Consider the following 21,153-nt stretch of genomic DNA (forward strand, 5'->3'; position numbering starts at 1 on the left):
TTCATGCCTTACCTATGGGCCTTTTTTTTTTTTTTTTTATCTGTCCATTTAGTTCCTGCTTGGATAGTTGCCCATCTACCTTTTTTACATTTTACACAATGAAAAATATCAGAAGAATTCAACATAGACAGTAGGACTCCAGTATAATAGCTTTTTCATGTGGGTGAACTTGGTAATCACCCCCAGTGCACCTAAAGGTTAAAATGGTTTAATAACTGGTCCTGTGAAAATATCATGATCTAAATTAATGAAGGTATGATAAATGTATTTTCAAATGTGGCTTAGTAGTCTTTGCAACAGCTTCCTGAAAACCACATGAATCAGATTAGAAGCAGGAGGGCCAACATTAGAAATCAGTGAGGCTCTGCCGTTGAACGGTCAGTCAAACAATGAGTGGAGAGAGAGTGGACTGATTTATCCTCAGTTGTTCTGTGTATTGAGCTGATAAACTGGAATTTGGCTTTAGCATGAAGGAGGGTTACAGCATTTTCTCAAGTCTCCTGAAAACTGTGAAGTGCTGGTATGAAACTTTCCTCTCTAGTTCTGGACTTGCTGCAGCTTCTCTTTTCTGTTGCTAGGTGGCATTATGTTGGTGACATTGGATAGACAAGGACTTAGCAAGGTCAGGTTATGAATGGATGGGGTGTCTCAGCCAATTGGCGGGGGTTTCTTTAACCCCTTGGTCTGCTGGGAGAGCCTATTTATTTGGGTGGAGTCAGGTGATCATGGTTCTGTGCCACCTGGACAGCTGTCTGGGTGGACGTGTATTATGCTGCCCCGGGCTTCTAGGCCGGAATCCTTAGACCTTTCCCGGGGACATCTGGCTGCTAGGCTGTCTGAGGGCCTATCCAGAACCAGGAGAAGCAGCACAGGGTTGGGACTGCAGGATTGGAGTCCAACCAAGAGTAGCGGTTCAGCCGGACGGGGAACCAGTTGTGGTCTGAGGTAGAGGGGAAGCTGTCGCCACTAAGGAACCATCCACCTTGTTACCAGAGACCACTGTGAGTAAGCTGGAGCCAGTACCAGAGCAGTCTTCTCACATCCAGGGACGGTGAAGACGTGGGAAAACTTCAGCAAGTGCCAAGTCAGGGACCCAGCGGGACAGCAGAGGTGATGCTTGAGGAGCATCAGTGAGTGCCAAGCCAGGGACCCAGCAGGGAAGTGGGGGTGAAGCTTGACAAAGATACCGAGTTATGGACGTGGAAGAGCTCTGGAGATTCAGTGGCTATTGAATCTGGAAGTCTAGTGAGAGACTGGGAGCTCAGTGAGTAAAAGTCTACAGTGAGAGACTGTAGTGTAACAGAAGAACTATTCTATATTGCCAATAGTTAAGTACAACTACTGTTAGTGACTGTTACAAGATTTGTTGCCATAGGAGACTGTGTTCCTATCTAATACAGAAGTGGTATCTGACCGGAGGCCTTCATCTGTATAGCGGTCTACCTATAGAAGTCTCGGAGTCTGCCAATTATCATTGCATCTATTTAAGGGTGTCCTGACCCTAACCTGCTCTCCCACAGTTCTGTGAAGAGACAATAAATCTCTCTTGCATTCAAAAAGTGTCTGGCGCCCATCACTCCATCTAGCATCACACCCACCATGCCTTGTAACCCACTCCACAAAGACTGATGTCAGCTATCCCTGATTCTGGAGGTCATAATTAGGCCTTTGGGTTCCGGAACCTTGCTACATGTAATACTGTTGGTGTCACTATTAGGGAGATTCACCCTCTCTATTTGTCCTGTTACTGTTTTCACCAAAAGTAAAAACACACATTTTGGGTTGTCTCCAAAATTGTAATAGAGGTAAAAGGTAGTCTCCCCAATGGTACTGATCGCAAAAAAACAAAACAAAAGAAAAAACATCACACATTTGTTATAACTCACTCTCTTGCTCCATTCAAAAAAAGTAATCTTTTTTTTTTTTTTTTTTTTTTTTTAAGAAAAGTGATGCGACTAAGGCCCCTTTCACACTTATACGACTTGTCCCACGATTTTGCACTGCAAAATCGTATGACAAGTCATTCTCCATGATTTTCAATGACTACCATTCATATTTGGCACGACTTTAAGTCGTGCCGACTTCAAAGTAGTCCCTGCACTACTTTGGTCCAACTGCCATGTGAGTTGATGTCCATAGACCTCAATGTTAAACCCTCAAGTAGCATACAAATGGTACCTGAATAATATAGACATGATTTCAGCACTACTTTGTAAGCACAAGCTGAGAATGATTAATGCCAAAGTTGTGGCAAAGTTGTACCAAATCGCAGCAAAATCGCGCGACTTTGAAGTCTTATAAGTGTGAAAGGGGCCTTAAGCTGTAGGGAATGTTAAGCCAAATTTCAGCTTTAAACAGTAGCTCCATAATTGCCCCATAGTACTTACTAACCCCCCTAGTGGTGAACAATTGACCAGTGTTGACCTTTTACCTGCACTTATGCATTGATCTTTTACCTGAACTTATTCAGCCACTTTTGAGGAAGAAAGGATTAGGGCACAGGGCACCCCAGAGGACACAAAAACTCTACTTGTTAAACAAAAAAAAAGAAATACTCCCAGCCTCCACAGGTAAAGAATCTTTAAACCAGCTTGGCATCCTGTGGGTTTAAGCTATTGGCTGTAGAGTATGTGAAGTGTCAATGAGCTCTTGGGTAAGAGCTAATCCCCACCAAATTTCCTTCATGGTGTTCCATGTTTAGGCACAGTTTCACACCCCCTTGGAAGACCACATCCACCAGGGTAGTGTGCACCTAGACCCCAATCTCTGGTCTAGTCTCCAGAGCACATGGTTGCCCTCTCTAGGCAGGAAGCCTAGGAGGATTAGATATCCAACATACACCCTCCCCATGGAGTGAGCAGGTGGGGAAGAGCTTCATAAGGTCACAATCAAATATTTATGTCCTCTCCCAACCTGCACCTTTGACAATAAACCTCATAGTGGTTGACTAGGGGAAACACATATTCATAAGCCAGCATTATTGTAGCCTTGGGATCTAATGCCAGGGACACCACAGCAGCAGGCAAAGGCAAACAATAACACTGGGCTTAGGGGCGACCAAATGAATGCAGAACACTCAGGCTCAACTTGAACTGATTACAGCCAAGAAACCCTAAATTTACTCATGCTTAGGGCAGGGTGAATACGCTAGAAAAGATCAATTGGGATGTGCACAGTGCAGTTACCTTTTAGCATAATGCTTCACAGAGAATTCACTGTGCAGTGTAGATGCACCAGTTAAGAGATGGTTTCTAAGTAGTTGGCTATTGATCTCTAAAAATCATAGGTGTTCTGTATTACCTTACTGAAGTAGCCCACATGTGCTTGATTTTCAGAAAGCGAAGAAGTGGAAAAACCCTCCCAGGAGGATACCCCACAGCTTATGCGCACACGCAGTGATGTTGGGGTACGAAGAAGGGGAAACTTGCGAACCCCAGGGGAGCAGAGACGAATCAAACGCCACCGGTTCTCTATTAATGGACACTTCTACAACCACAAGGTGTTGTGTGATTACTTTATGATCCATTGCATATACAGTATATTGAGCTTGTCTTTGATTATAGTGATTAACTTGCAGCACTGGGGTCATCGATATGAATACCAACCACTACACTACCTACATGGAGTTAGCATTTTCCCCCTGTGCTTGTGTAGGTTTTCTTCAGGTATTTTGGTTTCCTCTTGTACTCCAAAGGCCTGCTAGTAGGTTAACTGGCTCCTGTCTAAATTGGTCTGAGTATGTGTATGCTTGCAAGTAAGGCAGGGACCTTAGCATTTAAGCTCTTTTAGAGCAGGGGCTGATGTGAATGTGCAATATATATGTAAAGCCCTGCATAATTTGACGGCACTATATGAATAACTGCTTTAAATAATTAAATTAACTTTAGGATATTTCATTCTGTAGACATCTGTATTCACACCAGCATATGGCTCTGTCACCAATGTGAGGATAAACAGCACCATGTCCACGCCACAGGTCCTGAAACTGCTGCTCAACAAATTTAAGGTGAGAGCTGCCATCTGCCATTATCGCACAGCAAGAGTAATTATTCCATCCAGGGGAGTTTTTGACATGATTTCCTGACAATTTCCAGCCCTAGACACAATACAGCAACCACAGATGGCACATAAAGCAGTCTTTTACTGTATGTATATAATTACAGTCAGATTTTTTAAAGATTACATAATGCACACACCTATGTGCTGAGGAATACTGATTACGCAACATTAACGCAGTCTTTGCATCCCAATAAAAGCTGCTAAATGTTCTCATAGTAACCTCTTGAGTAATATAATGTATACTTTATATTGCCTTATTTTAATGGAGTTCAATAAAGGAACCACAAGCAGGACTGTGCTGTAAGGTACAAGGTGTCTGCCGCATCACTGCCAGTTAGTCACATAAGGAGCAACAAGAACATTGATTTTAAAATTTAAAAATCACACGTAATTTTGATTTTAGTTTTTTGTATAGAAGTATTCAGCCCATTGTGGTACACACGCTTTTTATACACCTTTTTACAGTGATGATTAAATATAAGCAAGCATTGTTGAAAACACATGAACAAATGCCCTTTTCCTTTTCCAATAGAGAGCTCTTATTCAGAAGTACAGGAAACCATAACAACCAATAGGAATTTACTCTGCTGGTATCAAACCAGAACAGAATGAACTCCCTGGGTTATTGCCCCAGCACCTGTTTTGCAAATACTTAGTCTAGAAAGTGAAGGAAGGCTGAAGCTAACAGGCCCTGAGGTTTTCACCTTCACAAACAAATCAGCAGTGATAGCTCCCATGTTTCTGTCCCGACAGGTTCCTTCTAAAAATTAAAGCTCTTTATTGCGTAAAGACTAAAATGCTAATTCTCCATTGCAATAACCCAGACCAACCAATCAGAATTCATCTTGTTCTGGTCGGACTTCATCTGATTGAATACTGGTTGGCTGATATGAGCCATTGCACAGGAAACCTATTCAGATCAGGAGTCTGAATTTTCTTAATCTCAAAGGCTTTCTTTAAAGTATTTCTATCATTATTCTGTTTTAATATTTTCATAAATTATATAGAGGTTGGTATAAATAGCTCAATCTCAGTGTTTGCGGACGATACAAAGCTAAGTAGGGTAATAACTTTACAGCAAGGTTTAATAACTTTACAGGAGAACCTCTGGGGGAATCCAGGATAGAAAAGGATCTGGGGGTCCTAGTAGATCAGACTCAGAAATGGCATGCAATGCCAAGCTGCAGCAAGCAAAGCTAGCAGAATATTAGCATTCATAAAAAGGGAATATACTCCAGAGATAAAACAATAATCCTGCCACTTTAGACAGTCCAGAGAAGGGCAACAATGTTAATAAGGGACTGGAGGACCTCAGTTACGAGGAACGACTACAGCCATGGCCAAAAATTTTGAGAATGACACAAATATTAACCTTCACAAAATCTTCTGCTTCAGTGGTGTGATATCTTTTTGTTAGATGTTACTATGGTATACTGAAGTATAATTACAAACATTTCATAAGTGTCATCATGATGGCAGCCCATTCTTGCATAATCAATGCTTGGAGTTTTCAGAATTTCGGGGGGGGGGGGGGGGGGGTGTTCAACCGCCTCTTGAGGATTGACTACAAGTTCTAAATGGGATTAAGGTCTGGGGAGTTTCCTGGCCATGGACCCAAAATTTTGATGCCTTGTACCCCAAGCCACTTAGTTATCACTTTTGTCTTATGGCAAGGTGCTTCATCATGCTGGAAAAGGCACTGTTCATCACCAAACTGTTCTTGGATGATTGGGAGAAGTTGCTCTCGGAGGATGTTTTTGTACCATTCTATATTCATGGCTATGTTCTTAGGCAAAATTGTGAGAAGCAACCCCCACAAAAAGAATGGTCTAAGGATCTTTTACTGTTGGCATGACACAGGACTGATGGTAGCGCTCACCTTTTCTCCAGGCAAGGTTTTTTTCCGGATGCCCCAAACAATCGGAAAGGGGATTCATCAGAGAAAATTACTTTACCCCAGTTTTCAGCAGCCCAATCCCTGTACCTTTTGGCAGAATATCAGTCCTGTCCCCCATGTTTTTCCTGGAGAGAAGTGACTTTTATTCTGCCATTTTTGACACCAGACTGTCCTCCAAAAGTCTTCTTCTCAGTGTCGTGCAGACGCACTCACACCTGTCTGCTGCCATTCCTGAGCAAGCTCTGCTCTGATGGTACCCCAATCCCACAGCTGAATCAACTGTAGGAGACGGTCCTGGCCCTTGCTGGACTTTTTTTGGGCGCCCTAAAGAATTTTTCACAAATGCAGCGGAAATGTTTTTTTATGGGATTAAGTTCAATTTAATGGCAAAGAGGGACTTTGCAATTAATTGTAATTCATCTGATTTACTTTTCATAACATTCTGGAGTAAATGCAAAATACCTTCATAAAAACTGAGGCAGCAGACTTTGTGAAAGTTAATATTTGTGTCATTCTCAATTTTTGTTGTTCTCTCCCAGGAGAAGAGATGTAATTAGAGGTGATATGATAGCAATATACAAATACCTCTATAGTGATTCCGGTATAGGGAATATTCAGTCTCAGGGAGTGTAAGAAGATATGGGGCGACTCAATGAAATTGGAGGAGAAGTGGTTTAACCTTTAAACTGTGTAGAGGGTTTTTCACCATCAGGGCGGTAAGGATGTGGAATTTGTTTCCACAATCTGTGGTGTCAGTGAGAAGTATTGATAGTTTTTTTTTTTTTTTTAAACTCTTGGACGGGTATCTTAGTGAATACAGTATACAGGGATACAGGAAATTATTATGAACACGCACACCTACCAACTGGATGGACTGGTGTCTTTATTCAACCTTACCAACCGCTGTAGGCATGTCCAGGAACTTTCTTCATTGTGACAACCAAGAGATACCAGAGGGAGGAGCTGGCATGCCTAATTTGCTTTATAGTCCTTTTAAGATGCTCTGAAGGGGAAGGTGACAATGCTGCATCATTTTCTACTGCCATGATACAATGGTTTCACCCCTTAGAGGGACTATAACTTAGAGCCGAAATACTGAACAGGATCGATAATTAAGTAGAGCAGAAAAAAAGAGACCATGAATGAAACGAAGAAAGAACTAGTGAGAGTTAATTATTTCAATGGCAGATTCTTGTTTTTTTTCCTGTAGATACACTTTAACCCCATTTTAAAAACCAACTACTGTATAGTGAACGTAGGCAAATCAAGTGCAGCATAAATATTAAAACTTTACAATGCTGTTTTATTCTGATATAAATATTTTAATAGCAAAAACAACTTAATTGTGTGGCAATTTATTTTCAGATTGAGAATTCATCTGCAGAGTTCTCCCTATATATGGTGCATACAAGTGGAGGTGAGAGATTACAATAATGGATGCTATTCAAAGGTTCTGTGTATTATTTTTTTAAAAATTTTTTTATTACAGTACTGCAGGGAAACTGAAGACACAACTGTTTCTATATGCTATCCTAATGCTGGGATCTCTGATTGTGCAGAGTCAGCACACTGATTACATGGTTACATTTATAGCTCCCCAATGATAACAAATTAAAATGTGGACCATCATGGTTCTATACGTGTACAATGGAAAAACAGATTATTACATAAGTATTTTCAATAACCTCTTTAAAGCAGTATTGAACCCAAAAGCAAGCATTCATTATATTGAAGCTTACCATTTCTTAGATGTGATGGCTGCATTAGATTTCTTTTAGGCTTTCTTCTATTTTTACCTGCTGATCCAACCAGCAAGTCTGTTGTTTTTAAAAAGAAAAAGTTCTCCAGCAGAATGTCCCCCCCCCCCCCCCCCCTCAGACTAACCATACTGCTGTCCAAATGTGTCGCATGTGCGCCTTCATCCAGAGTGGGGGCACTCTAGTACAAGAAGTGTGTTACTGGCCAGATCGCCAGCTGAAGACAGAGGGAAAAAGCCTAAAATAAGAACACTGATACAGTAGTTTTGACATTTTTTGTTGTAAGAATATCTGTTCATTTTTTAAAATCCTTAGTGGGGTGTTTCTTTTCAACAACAGTAACGAGAACATTCTAAGGAGCGAGATAAATGTACGAATTTCTAACAGAGTATGTGGTTTTCATTTGGTAAACTCCATTCATTCTAAAAAGTAATGTTAAAAGCAAACAAAATCTTAAACTACCTTTAAATGATATTCTAATATCGTTAGAATTTTTTAGAACGATTTCCAAGAATTTTGTATGAATTTTCATTTAATATTCTACTGTGTATACCCAGCTTTACAGTAGGTTTGTCATTGGTTCAGAGCCAAAAGAATGGGGGGGCACGTAGCTGCAAAAAAGTGCAATGGTTGTATAAAGACATATATTTATTAATTTATGAAATCTGTAACATGGTAAAAAATATAATACATGGTAATGGCAAATTCCGTAGTATGATTCATATGTCCAACCATATTGGAGGATACATAAAAATCGATAAACAAGGTAATAGACAAGAGTACATGATCATAATAAATAATTTAATTGTGTATAGTCTCCAGACTAACTCCTCCACATAGACTGCAATGGAATAGAACCCCATAATGCATTGCATAAAGATCCTAGAACCACATGATATCAAAATCAATATGGCATAAATGAATATAAGATGGGAGCACGGCTTCTAGTTAGCTTGAAGCATTTTCGTGGCTGGGTAATTGCCACTCTTCAGGAGCAAGCGCGTGATCTGAAATATAATACAAGGATTTTCATAAGGACCATAACCCATCAGGGAGAAACTACAAGAAATCACACTGGACCGAGCCCTATTAAGTTACTTACAAACAATATAGCTGTGTGTTGGAGGTGCATTGCAAGGAGTTGGGAGCCCACTGGGGACATCATTCACGGAACTGTGGAAATGTGTTCCTTGACCACAACCCAAACCTAAGGCACCATCAGGGGCAGGCATCCAAATTGTCTGGGTCTTCCTGGACTCAGGAGTGTTGGGAAAAACAATCTCTCAGTGGCTTCTGTGAAAATTTAGTAAGTGATACAATTACCATGGTACATAGTGTACCCCAATGCTAATATGAGATAAGGAAGGGTGCAGGTATACTAATAGTGCCACAGGTGAAATGGGAAACATATGAACAATAAAGTGAATGAGGTAGGGAACTAGTGAGTAAAGTGTTGAGCCAACAATGGGGCTAGATAAACCAAATGGAAGATTACAGACAAAGGCCATGAGCAAGTGTAAAAAAACAAAGTTGTTACCTCATACTTTATGAATACATGATCCAGGGGTTGCGTGATACAAGAGAGAGCCAAACAAGGACACTGGGCCGCCCAGAGATGAGCTTATAAGGGCGCAGCCACAGCACATCGCAACATCACCCACGTTCAAGGGAGGGGGATCGGCATCACCACCTAGACGGCATGGCCGCCCAGCAGTAAACGCCAAATTCCCCTCGTGGAGCCTGTTGATGGAAGGAGGAACCGGCAATGCAGCCACACCACAAAAGTGACACCGTGTGTGTGTGGCATCGATGTGCAGCATAATGGCACCCTCCCACCCAACCCCACCCCACATCAACGGGAGACTACTGACACTAACATCTACCCTATTGACACCGTCCAATAATCTACTGACACTAATGTAGCACTCCCCCATGAGGGCTGCTTGGATTTACCTGCTCATCTGCATCACCATGACCCTGTGAACCTTCCAACCCAGCTGACACTCTGGGTTCAAACATCTTTCCACAAGCACCTTTTAAATGACATGTCACACAAGTCAATATGCTTATATTATCTCAGCTTTTACTGGAGTAAGCAAGGTAGTGTTAATTTACAAAAGAGGGCAATAGATCAACAGAGTTCTGAATAACAGCCCAGACTCGGTAGAGGAATTCCCCAAAGACAGCTTAAGAACAGTTTAACAGTATGAGAATACAACACACATATATGTACAATGGAATACCACCTGAAGCTTGACCTGTAGGACAATAAGGGATTAAGTGTTTAATGCAGGAAGTCATACTCTTAAGGGGAACCCCAGGCCAGCCTATTCAATTTTTAAATCCTAATGAGAGATCAGACAGAATAAGGATAGTGTAGGGCCCTTTAAATAGTAACAGCAATGTCTGAGGTGCAGGACTGATAGTCTTCACCGGCAGTTGGAGCTCCATTAGATTATATCCAATAAGGCACAGTGAAGTATTAACAGATGGACTGGCTTAAACAGACTAATGGTACTACTTGAAATGGTTGTAGGTAGAGGTGTCTATGTACAGTGTTCAAGGGCAGTAAAGTTTTTTTTTTCCCAAGGTAAAGGTGTCTGTACACAGTGTTCCAATAAAGTAACCAGGGAAAGGTTGCAGAAGGTGGGCAAAAGGTGGATGAACGTGGTGTCGAGCTGCTGAGTCGGTGCTGTGTAGATGTCTGACAAACAGCAAGCCGAGTTAGGCCTTCCGAGGCTGGGCTGGAATCACTTGAACACCGCGTGGTAGGCTGCAACTGCTCTCTCCCCATCACGGAGAGGTGTGCATCACACAAGGCCCAGTAAGAAGAGAGCGTGTGGTGGATCTGCTGTCTCCTTTATAGTCTCTCCCAGAAGTCCCCTTGAGTGGTAGCAAGGATCCCTGGGATGTGTAGTCTCGATGTATAGTTATGCAATGGAATCGCTGGTCAGAGACTACTAGTCCCACAATCCATTGGTTTGGGCTCACAGATATGACAGTCTCACTCGCGCCCAGCATTAAAGGGATACAACTATAGGTGAGGAATGATGGGGAAAGCACACAATATTACAATCCTAGTCCACCATCGCTACATCAACATCTACCGTACTGACACTCTATACTGCTCTATTGACATTAACATCTATCCTACTGACACTGTCCACTGCTCTACTGACACTATCTACTGCTCTACTGATACTAACATCTACCCTACGGACACTGTCCACTGCTCTACTGACACTGTCCACTGCTCTGACACTGTCGACTGCTCTACTGATACTAACATCTACCCTACTGACACTGTCCACTGCTCCTCTGACATTGTCCACGGCTCTATTGACACTGTCTACGGCTCTATTGACACTGTCCACACACCATCCACTGCTCTACTGACTGACCGTTTCCACTTTTAAGGTACACTATATTTATCTTTTTTTTTTTTTTTTTTTTTTTTTTTTTTTTTATATATTTTTTGAAGTTTTTCTTACCATTTAGTTTAACCTTACTAGTTATTTCTTTAAAAAAAGAAAAAAAGGGGAGGACATGCATCTGTGAAGCTTCTGCCTTCCCCCAGACTGCTACCACTTGCAAGCCGACTGTCTGACATGGGAAGACGGTATGACAATACACAGAAAATGTAGAACCAGATCAGCCACCAGGGGGAGCAGACCTGCGATGCCACAGAGCAGAATCTGAAGGTTCCTCCGTGAACCACAGCATCCGATGCCGGAAGACACAATGGCGGCTCCACGAGTAACTGTTATGGGCGACAGAGCAGTTTCAGCAGCACCAGGGCTATGCGTCCCCTCTCAGGCTTCTGCTCCGCTCCCGGAGATGGCGGCAGCCTCCCAGGCAGATGTAGTGAGTCCCGCACAACAACAGAGCAGACTGGATGAAGAACTTGGGTCTCTGCTGCAAGCCCTCCCTACGAGAGCGGACATAGAAGCCCTGATTACCCGCATAGAGGAAGCTCACAGCAGGGACATCCAGGAGGTAAGAGCGGAGATACAATCCTTTACCGGGCGGGTGGAAGCTGGGGAGGCCTCTGTTTCTTCTCTGGAGACCAAAGTGTTAGCCTTATGCCCCGTACACACGGTCGGACTTTGTTCGGACATTCCAACAACAAAATCCTAGGATTTTTTCCGACGGATGTTGGCTCAAACTTGTCTTGCATACACACGGTCACACAAAGTTGTCGGAAAATCCGATCGTTCTAAACGCGGTGACGTAAAACACGTACGACGGGACTATAAACGGGGCAGTGGCCAATAGCTTTCATCTCTTTATTTATTCTGAGCATGCGTGGCACTTTGTCCGTCGGATTTGTGTACACACGATCGGAATTTCCGACAACGGATTTTGTTGTCGGAAAATTTTATCTCCTGCTCTCCAACTTTGTGTGTCGGAAAATCCGCTGGAAAATGTCCGATGGAGCCCACACACGGTCGGAATTTCCGACAACACGCTCCGATCGGACATTTTCTATCGGAAAATCCGACCGTGTGTACGGGGCATTAGAACTCTCTCAGTCGTCACAGGAGGCTACAGCTAGCAATATGCAACTCCATTTGGAGGAATTGGAAGACCGTAGTCGTCGCAATAATTTGCACCTGCGGGGTATCCCGGAGACTATAGGACCAGAGGGATTGGAAGCAACGGTGATAGCTCTCTTTCATATAAGGTACTGAAGACCCCACCGCCCTCCCTGGAACTGGATAGGGTGCATAGAATCCCTGGACCCAGATCTTATGACCTGGACAGGCCCCGAGATGTCCTCTGCAGGTTACATCACTACCAACAGAAGGAGATTATTCTCTGTAAAGCATGGGAACATGGAGATGCAGAGATTGAGGGAAGGTCGGTGAAGATCCTCCCAGACATTTCAAGAGCCACTTTGCAAAGGCGAGCCATACTACGACCAATATTGGATCTAGCAAAGCGCCATGATTGTACTTATAGATGGGGTTACCCACTAACTGTCACATTCCGGAAAGCGCAGCGTCTTTTATTCTACGTTCCCCGGCGGACCTTACAGCCTTCTACACTTTTTTGGGAGCAGAACCAGTACAAGTGCGCAATTGGCTTCAAAATATCCCTAGATCGACGGGCTGGTTGGGCCAGGCCCCTATTCAGAACAACCAGCCTGTTCAAGTACAAAGACCCAGAGGAAGATCTTGAACATCATAGGCAGATGGGTCACGTGAGTTATGATTAATGTCTAAGAAACTGTCAAAATTTCACTATACTCAAGATGAATATCATCAGTTGCAGAACGGTTACATTAACGGGTAACAACAGAATTTTTTTTTTTTGTAAGAAACTCCTTAATCAAGGGAATTCAGAAACACTGGTAGTTTTTTGATATTCCTGGACTGGGGTTCTTACTGAGGTATGGGACCTATGGACAGAAAGTTTTGTTCTCATGTGCCTGTATTATATGAACAATTAGCAATAAGTGCATATGGATGGAAGGAAACCGGAACAAACCCGAATTTGGTGTTTGGTCTTTAGTTACACATTTTTAAATTTAGCACTTCTCCTCTCCCCTCCCACCTTCCTTTTTGTTTCTCCCCCCCCCCCCCCCTTGCCCCCCAGATATATCATTTGCTAATTACAATTACTCTATAGGTAGAATTTGATCTTGGGTTCGGAAGAGGTAGGCAGCAGTTTTGCCTGCGGTTTTGTCCATAGGGTTGATCTCAGCACCTGTGAGAGTATGGGAGGGGGGTTGGTTGGGGTGTCTTGGGGGGTAAAAGTGGAATTTGATAGAATACCCCTAGTATAGAGGGGAGAAGATAGTTTAAAAGGGGGTTAGGAAGAAGATGAATCAAAGGTAATTTTTCTTCCTTCCCGAATTTAGGTAGGAGTAGGTGATAAAACCCGCGCTATATGTGTATGGTTTTGTACAACTGTATGTTTCTTGATAATAATATTATGTATTGTTTAAAATAAGTAGAACTGCAAACTCAATGTGTAAAATAATTAGAGTGGTGGGGGTCGGGGGGAGGAGGGGAGGACCCTCCTGGTTTTCTCTGACTATACCCCCTTGTAGGTTAGCGCTCATTTTTCCAGTGTAGGACTGGAGAGCGTATTAGCAATTTTTGCTGTTATTCTTAAAGTGGGTCCTTTTATTAACTACTTAACACTTTTTGGATATTCTTTTCTTCTTTAAATACATTTTTTTTTTCTTCTTCTTCTTTTTTTTTTTTTTTTTTTTTTTTTTTTTTGTGGTGGTTGTTTCTACTTTTTTATTATTCCTTTCTTAATCTCTCTTTTTTTGCTGAGTCTATTTTATTTCCTCCTTCCCCTTGGTTTTTTTTTTTCGTTAGGCATTATGACCCGTGTGGGGGGGACTGAATCTTGCTTCATTTTAACATGGGGTCAAATTTACTTCTTTCAATGTTCGTGGCCTAGCTACACCAGAGAAAAGTTCCAGACTTCTTTATGATCTTAGAAAGTCGCATAGCCAGGTAGTGTTCTTGCAGGAGACACACTTTAAGCAGCAAGCGATTCCAAGGCTGTATAATCGCGACTTTCCCACGGTATATGATGCACCCTCTCCCTTGTCAAAATCTAAAGGAGTAAGTATTTTAATTGCCAGGTCAGTCCCATAGACCTTTGTGGAGGAACGGTAGATCCGCTAGGTCGATATCTGCTTTTGAAAGGGAAAATTGGAAATATTATTGTGACCCTGGTGTATTTCCCGAATTCAGATCATCTGGCCTTTTTAAGGTCTTTAGTACCTTTTATATTAGAATTCCGTGAGGGTGTTTTTTTGCTAGGGGGGATTTCAGTTTTGCACAAGAGCCCTTATTCGATGTTTCAAGAGGGGCATCACATCTCTTTTTCCTACCTTAAAAAACTTGAGCTGTTGAACATGTGTTTGGTCGACCCATGGAGAATTATGCATCCTGATGATAGGGATTACACCTACTTCTCACATGTACATCAGACATACTCTAGGATTGACTGCTTTATGATTCAGCATAAAGATCTACCTCTTGTATCCTCCTCCCAGATTGACTATATAGCCCTCTCTGACCATGCACCGATTCATATGACTTTAAGCTTATTTAATTAAAAAGGGAAAAAAAAAGAAAAAAAGGACGCCAAACCCTCTGATCTTTGATCTTTCGTCGTGTTCAGGTAGATCTCCACCTCTCAAAGGTTGCCTACCCTTCCTTTACACTGTGTTGCTAGGGAAAGCGATAGCCATGTCACCCTGTGTAGGTAATTCAGGGCCCGTGGATAAGCGTGCAGTGGAAGTAGGGGGTGGTAGTGGGCCCCCCCCCCCAAGTCAACTTTTGCATCAAGACCAATAAGCTTCAAGCTACGCCTCTGGTCATTTGTGTTTGTTTCACAAATTTAGATCCTAGTGTGGCCACCTTTAAGTAGTTCTAAACCCTAACTGGATGACATTTACTTGCTAAAGCACTGGCCATCATAAACATTTGTGTTTATTATCTTGAAATACTGTTTAAACTTTTTTTTCATCCTTTGCTGCATCTTATTGCTGCTAAACTCCTTCGGCCTATTTTAGCCAGTTCCTGTCTACAGATACTTTCTCTAATGTTAGCAGCACATCATTGCTCTGATCTGACTTCCTGATAGTAAGAACAGTGGATCATGCCTGGACAATGTGCATTCACATAGCACTTGCAGTCTCTAACTGGGGAGCTTGTTAAAAGAGGACAACACAGGTACAAATTTGAGAAACCGCTTTCACCCCACAACAGGAAGTACCTGAGCATAGTCCTTTTATGACAGGATCACAAAACTTGTGTTTTAATGAAAGTGGCAGATTTTAAAATGCATTAAAAGCAACTTTTAAAATGTAATTAACATGCCAAAGCTCATGAGATTTTAGCGATTGGGCTTAGATCTTTTTGGTTTGTGCTTAAATTGACTTTATTTGCCTTTTTAAAGAGATGCTTTAAGCTGCTTCTGAGTTGTCAAGCTGCATATGCATTTACATTGAGTTGTATGGGGAAGAAAAATAGGATTTTTATTACATCTTACCTGTAAAATAATTTTCTTGGAGTACATCGTGGGACATAGAGTTTTAAGTAATTACTTAATGGGTTATAGGCCACCTTCAGGTGTTGACACTGGTAAACCCAATCAAAGGAAGTTTACTCCCTATATAACCCCTCCTCCTTCCAGGAGCACATCAGTTTTTGTAGCAAAGCAATATACTTAAATCCCAAAAAAGAGGGGAGGGACCTCTGTGTCCCATGATGTAGTCCAAGAAAAGGATTTTACAGGTAAGCTGTAATAAAAATCCAATTTTCTTTATCATACATCATGGGACACAAAGCCTTAAGTAATTAATGGGACGTCCCATAGCTATGCCACTTGAGGGGTGGGAGAAACAACCCGCAGGGTACACCCAGACTTGAGGATCTATACTGCTGCTTGCAGCACATTGCACCCGAAGGCAATATCCTCATACCTCCTTACATCCACCTGATAACATTTTTGTGAATGTATGCACTGAAGACCAAGTTGCGGCCTTTACAGATCTGAGCCGTGAAGGCCTGATGACGCACTACCCAAGAAGCACTAACCGACCTGGTAGAATGTGCCTTAACTTGAAATGGGGGAATCTTACCCCTTAAATGATAAGTTTGAACTATCACTTGCCGAATCAACTTAGCGACAGTGGATTTCGACGCTGCCTGTCCTTTCTTAGGACCCTCTGGCAGAATAAATAAGACATCAGTCTTACGAATCTGAGCAGTTTTCTTTAAATAGATTTTCACTACTCTCACCACATCAAGACAATGTAGTGACTTTTCTTCCCTGGAACATGGTTTTGGAAAAAACAATGGCAGGACAATATCTTGGTTCAGGTGAAAACCTGAAATGACTTTTGGCAAAAAGCCTGGACAAGGGCGTAACACCACTCTTTCCTCATGAAAAATCAAATATGGCTCTTTACAAGAAAGAGCAGCCAATTCTGAAACCCTCCTTGTTGAGGATATAGCAACCAAAAATATAAACTTCCTTGTCAGGACTAGGGGAATATGTTGTATTGGTTCAAATGGCTGTTTTTGTAACACAGACAAAACTAAGTTCAAGTCCCAAGGGTTCAAGGGAGGTTTGATGGGCGGATTAAGCCGCGTCACCCCTCTTATAAAGCCCTGGACTAAAGAATGAGTAACAAGTGGTCTTTGAAATAAGACCGATAAAGCTGAGACTTGGCCTTTAATCGTACTTGAGGCCAATTTCATTTCTACCCCTAATTGTAGAAAGGCAAGAATTCTGCCTATGATATATCTCCGAGGGTGCCAACCCTTGGATTCACACTAGGAAACATAAGCCCTCCAGGCTCTATAATCTATAGTTCTGAAAGCTGGCTTCCTTACATTAATCAGGGTAGAGATAACTGACCCGGAAAGCCCACGTTTCTTCAGAATGTGGGTTTCAATAGCCAAGCCGTTAAATTTAGAAACCCTAAGGAAGGAAGTTGATTTTTGCCTGAGGTAAGAAGACCTTTTCCTGGGCTGTGTCTGATCAGACCCAAGTACTCCAGCCTTTTTAGCGGTATTAAGGAAGATTTCTCTAGGTTGAGAATCCAACCCAAACTTTTCAGATAGTTTGTTGTAGTGTGTATGCTTTGCTCCAAACGAGTCACTGATTGGTCTATAAGCAATAGATCATCTAGGTACGCTACGATTTTTAAGCCCTGTGCCCTTAACCTGGCTAGAGGTGGGGCCAGTGCCTTGGTGACCGCCCGGGGTGCTGTGGCTAGCCCGAAGGGCAGGGCTACAAACTGGAAATGCTGCTGTTCTAACTCGAACCGCATAAACTTTTGATGAGCAGGAAATATAGGGACATGCAGATATGCATCCCTGATGTCGATTGACACCAGAAGTTCTCTTCCTAGAAGGATAGAAACTACTGACCTGATTGTCTCCATGCGAAAGGAGTGGATCTTCAGGAACTGATTTAGCTTTCTTAGATCTAAAACGGGTCTGACGTCTCCATTTGGTTTTGGTACCATGAAAAGATTTGAATAAAACTCCAGACCTTGCTCTTTTATGGGTATCTGTATGATCACCCCTTGAGATATTAATCGGTCTAGTGCCTGAAACAAAGATTGTCTTTTCTCTGGATCTTTGGGAACGCTTGATCTAAGGAAACGAGATGGTGGAAAGTCCCGAAATTCCAGCTTGTACCCCAGCGTTACTGTGGAGATGACCCATCTGTCCTGAATTTCCTTTTTCCAGACTTCTGAAAATTGCAGAAGTCTTCCCCCCACCTTGGTGAGGGGGGTTGCCTCTTCATGATGAGGGTTTAGGATTCTGTTTTTCAGATTTCCTACCCCAGGGCTTCTTTTGAGCCTGGGTCTGACCCTGAGGTTTTCCTCTGGAATCTGACACTAGAGGCCGTCGCCACTGCCTAGAGGTGGAAGCCCCTGGCGCAGGGGAAAGAGCCCATTTAAATGAAGGGCGTTTATATTTTCTTTTGACTGGAAAAATAGTACTTTTCCCACTAAAATTTTTGTCTTGATATATTTATCCAAGTCTTCTCCAAATAGTCCCTCCCCATGAAAGGGGAACCCAGTTAGGAGGTTTTTACATGGTGTTTCAGCTGACCAATTTTTTAACCACAGGATTCTACGCATATGTACAAGCATAAGCGTAAGGCGGGATTCCTGGTGAATAGAATCTTTAATGGCATCTATGGCAAAACATAATGCCTTAGGTAGTTCAGCCAAATCCCGAGCTTGTTGTGTAGGAAGCTTTCTAAGGGCCTGTTTAAATTGGTCCTTTAGGGATTGGCAGACGCCTATCGCGGCGACTGCGGGCTGAGTGACACCTGCTATGGAAAAGGCAGATTTTAGCAGGGATTCCAACTTCTTATCTGTTGGATCCTTAAGCATCTGTGCATTGTCTACAGGACAAGTTAGGTTATTATTCACATTGGAAATTGCAGTGCCAATTGCTGGTACTTCCCATTTTTTGGAGAATTTCTCCTCCAGAGGATAGAGAATTGAAAACCTCCTTAGGAGGGAGTAAATGCTTATCCGGGTGATCCCATTCAGCAAAAATAAGCTGTTCTAGTAAAGCATGTGCTGGAAACGCATGCAAATGATGGTAAGGTTTTAAAGAACCTAAGGAAGAAGCAGAGTTTTCATGAGACTCTGTTAGAGGCAGCATGAAAGTGGAATGAACCATTTCTGTAAGAGATTGTATCAACAATTTCTCAGATTGAGAGGCTGAAAAAGGTTCATCTACCGTGGTTTCCTCTGCAGAGGAATCATCGGTTTGCTTCTCTTCCTGATCAATTAACACCTCATCCTATGCCCACTGTTCCCCTTGCAAAGGTTCTGCAGTGAGGGGAGGGGACCTAGTACACTTCCTATCCATTTGGAGGATGCGATTAAAGCCACTAATCTTTCTTCCAGAACCTTGAGGGAGGAGGAAAGGGCATCTTCAGTCGCGTATACAGTTGCTGAGATGTGAGAGGCAGCTGCACCATCAATTTGTTCCAATGGCTCACCCTGGTTTGCCATAATTGGTAATTCAGACGAGGATGACAGCATGGAAATGCGGCTCAAGATCCTAATACCTGGGAGTGAAACCTTTTACTTTTTTGGTTTTTGTGGTGTCTTTTTTTGGCAGGCATAGTCCTAAGTACAAAAACAGAGGTGCTATACAAATTGCATTAAATCGCTGAAAATAGTCCTGACTTTTAAAGCCGCTGTAAAGTTCAGCCTAGTGCTGGAAAAAGAGTGTCCTTCCTGAATCAGGAATGCCAGTTTTGCAACCCATACGTGTCCCACAGCTCGTGTGTCCCTGTGTTGCAGTCAGCTTGTTTCCTCATCGGCAGAGAAGAGACTGTCACAGCTGTAGTATTTATCTGCTTTTAGCCTGGCAAGCGTCCTCCTGGACGTTCACGGCACCTGTGTCTAGGCCCCGCCCCCTCCAAAAAATACCGCCCCTTTTTTATTTAAAATGTTTCCCGCGCCTGAGTGCGGCGTTTTTCGGGTCCCAGACCCAACATGGGGGGGGGGGGGGAGGCAGAGAGTAATGCAGTAGAGTCACAGACTTGAAAAATACAGCCACAGTAAAAACAAACTTTTAGTGGTAAAATAGCGGGACCTCCGCATCCCCCCATGGGGGGGGGGGGGGGGGAGTAATGTATAGCGCTGCTGTCCCCCTAACCCTCTGGTCCCATTAGGGGGAGAAAAAGACATTTTTTGCAGATTTCTTTTTTTACCTTGCAAGTCTCCCTCAACACGCTCGCTGTGCAACCAGACATGGACTGAGCTAACAGTGAAGACAACAGAGTAAGGTATGTGCAGCTAGTGGAGATTTTATGGCATGACAACATTTTTTCCTTTTTAATGGAAGAAATACATAGATAGTTTTTAATATCGAAGTTTCTTCCCTTACCTTATCCTCGCCGCAGGATTTTTGCTGAATTAACAGAAAATCCAACCTTCACCCATCATGGTGGGCTGCGTTTAGCAAACCTTCAAGGACCGGGTCCCTAAAAAGGGGTTCCACTCCCTTGGACCCTTTACAATGCACCCCATCAGGAAGCTTTACGTAATGTAGAAAGACCTAAGCCCTGGGTTCCTGGGGTCCAGCTCTACAAAGCGAGGCATTACAGGCAAAACCTCATGCTTCGGATACAAGGTCCCAGGTACCATTCATTTTAGGCCTCAGTGGCACTTTGGATGGATCTGGTTTCTTTCTATGGAAGCTATTTAAATCCAGTATGGATCCCTCCTGGAGCTCCTCAGAGCACTTCTTCACTCGTGACCAACACCTTAGACACTGGCAAAAAAACTGATGTGCTCCTGGAAGGAGGAGGGGTTATATAGGGAGTAAACTTCCTTTTGATTGGGTTTACCAGTGTCAACACCTGAAGGTAGCCTATAACCCATTACGTAATTACTTAAGGCTATGTGTCCCATGATGTACGATCAAGAAATCCACTGAGATGCAAGCAAAAGCCCATGTACACATTTGCTCAAAGCTGGTAGGTTTAGGCCGGGTTCACACTGGTACGTCATACGCTCTGACTTTGGGAGCTCATGTCGCATGACGTGTATAAATCAGTGGTTCCCTATGAGCCCTCTTAACTGGTCCGACACAAGTCAGTCTGACTTTAAAAAAGTTTCCTGCACTACTTTGATCCGACTTTGGTCCTACTTCACCCCATTGAATATTATTGAAGTCGGATCAAAGTCGGATCCTTGTCCTAACCAGTCGGCTTGTGACATCCAAGCACAAAAAAAAGTGGTTGTAAAGTCAGAAGGTGTTTTTTATCTTAATGCATTTTATGCATTAAGATAAAAAGCCAAATGTGTGCAGCAGCCCCCCTAATACTAACCTGAGCCCCATCTCTATCCAGCAATGTCCATGAGTGCCTCGGTTGTCTGGGACTCTCACTCCTGATTTGGCTGAGACAAAGTAGCGG

The 21,153-nt window shown here is 42.8% G+C and overlaps 1 protein-coding gene across 1 annotated transcript in view; it reads left to right on the forward strand.

Annotated features, from left to right (window-relative positions):
- Positions 1-21,153, forward strand: part of RASSF2 (Ras association domain family member 2) — an 89,834-nt gene that overhangs the window by 58,524 nt on the left and 10,157 nt on the right. Inside the window, exons 6-8 of the mRNA XM_073622044.1 lie at positions 3,336-3,499; positions 3,905-4,006; positions 7,322-7,373. Coding sequence (XP_073478145.1) covers positions 3,336-3,499; positions 3,905-4,006; positions 7,322-7,373 — 318 coding nt within the window. The remainder of the gene's footprint in view (positions 1-3,335; positions 3,500-3,904; positions 4,007-7,321; positions 7,374-21,153) is intronic.

Source organism: Aquarana catesbeiana, linkage group LG03 (genome assembly GCF_042186555.1).
Source record: "Aquarana catesbeiana isolate 2022-GZ linkage group LG03, ASM4218655v1, whole genome shotgun sequence".
Taxonomy (NCBI): domain Eukaryota; kingdom Metazoa; phylum Chordata; class Amphibia; order Anura; family Ranidae; genus Aquarana; species Aquarana catesbeiana.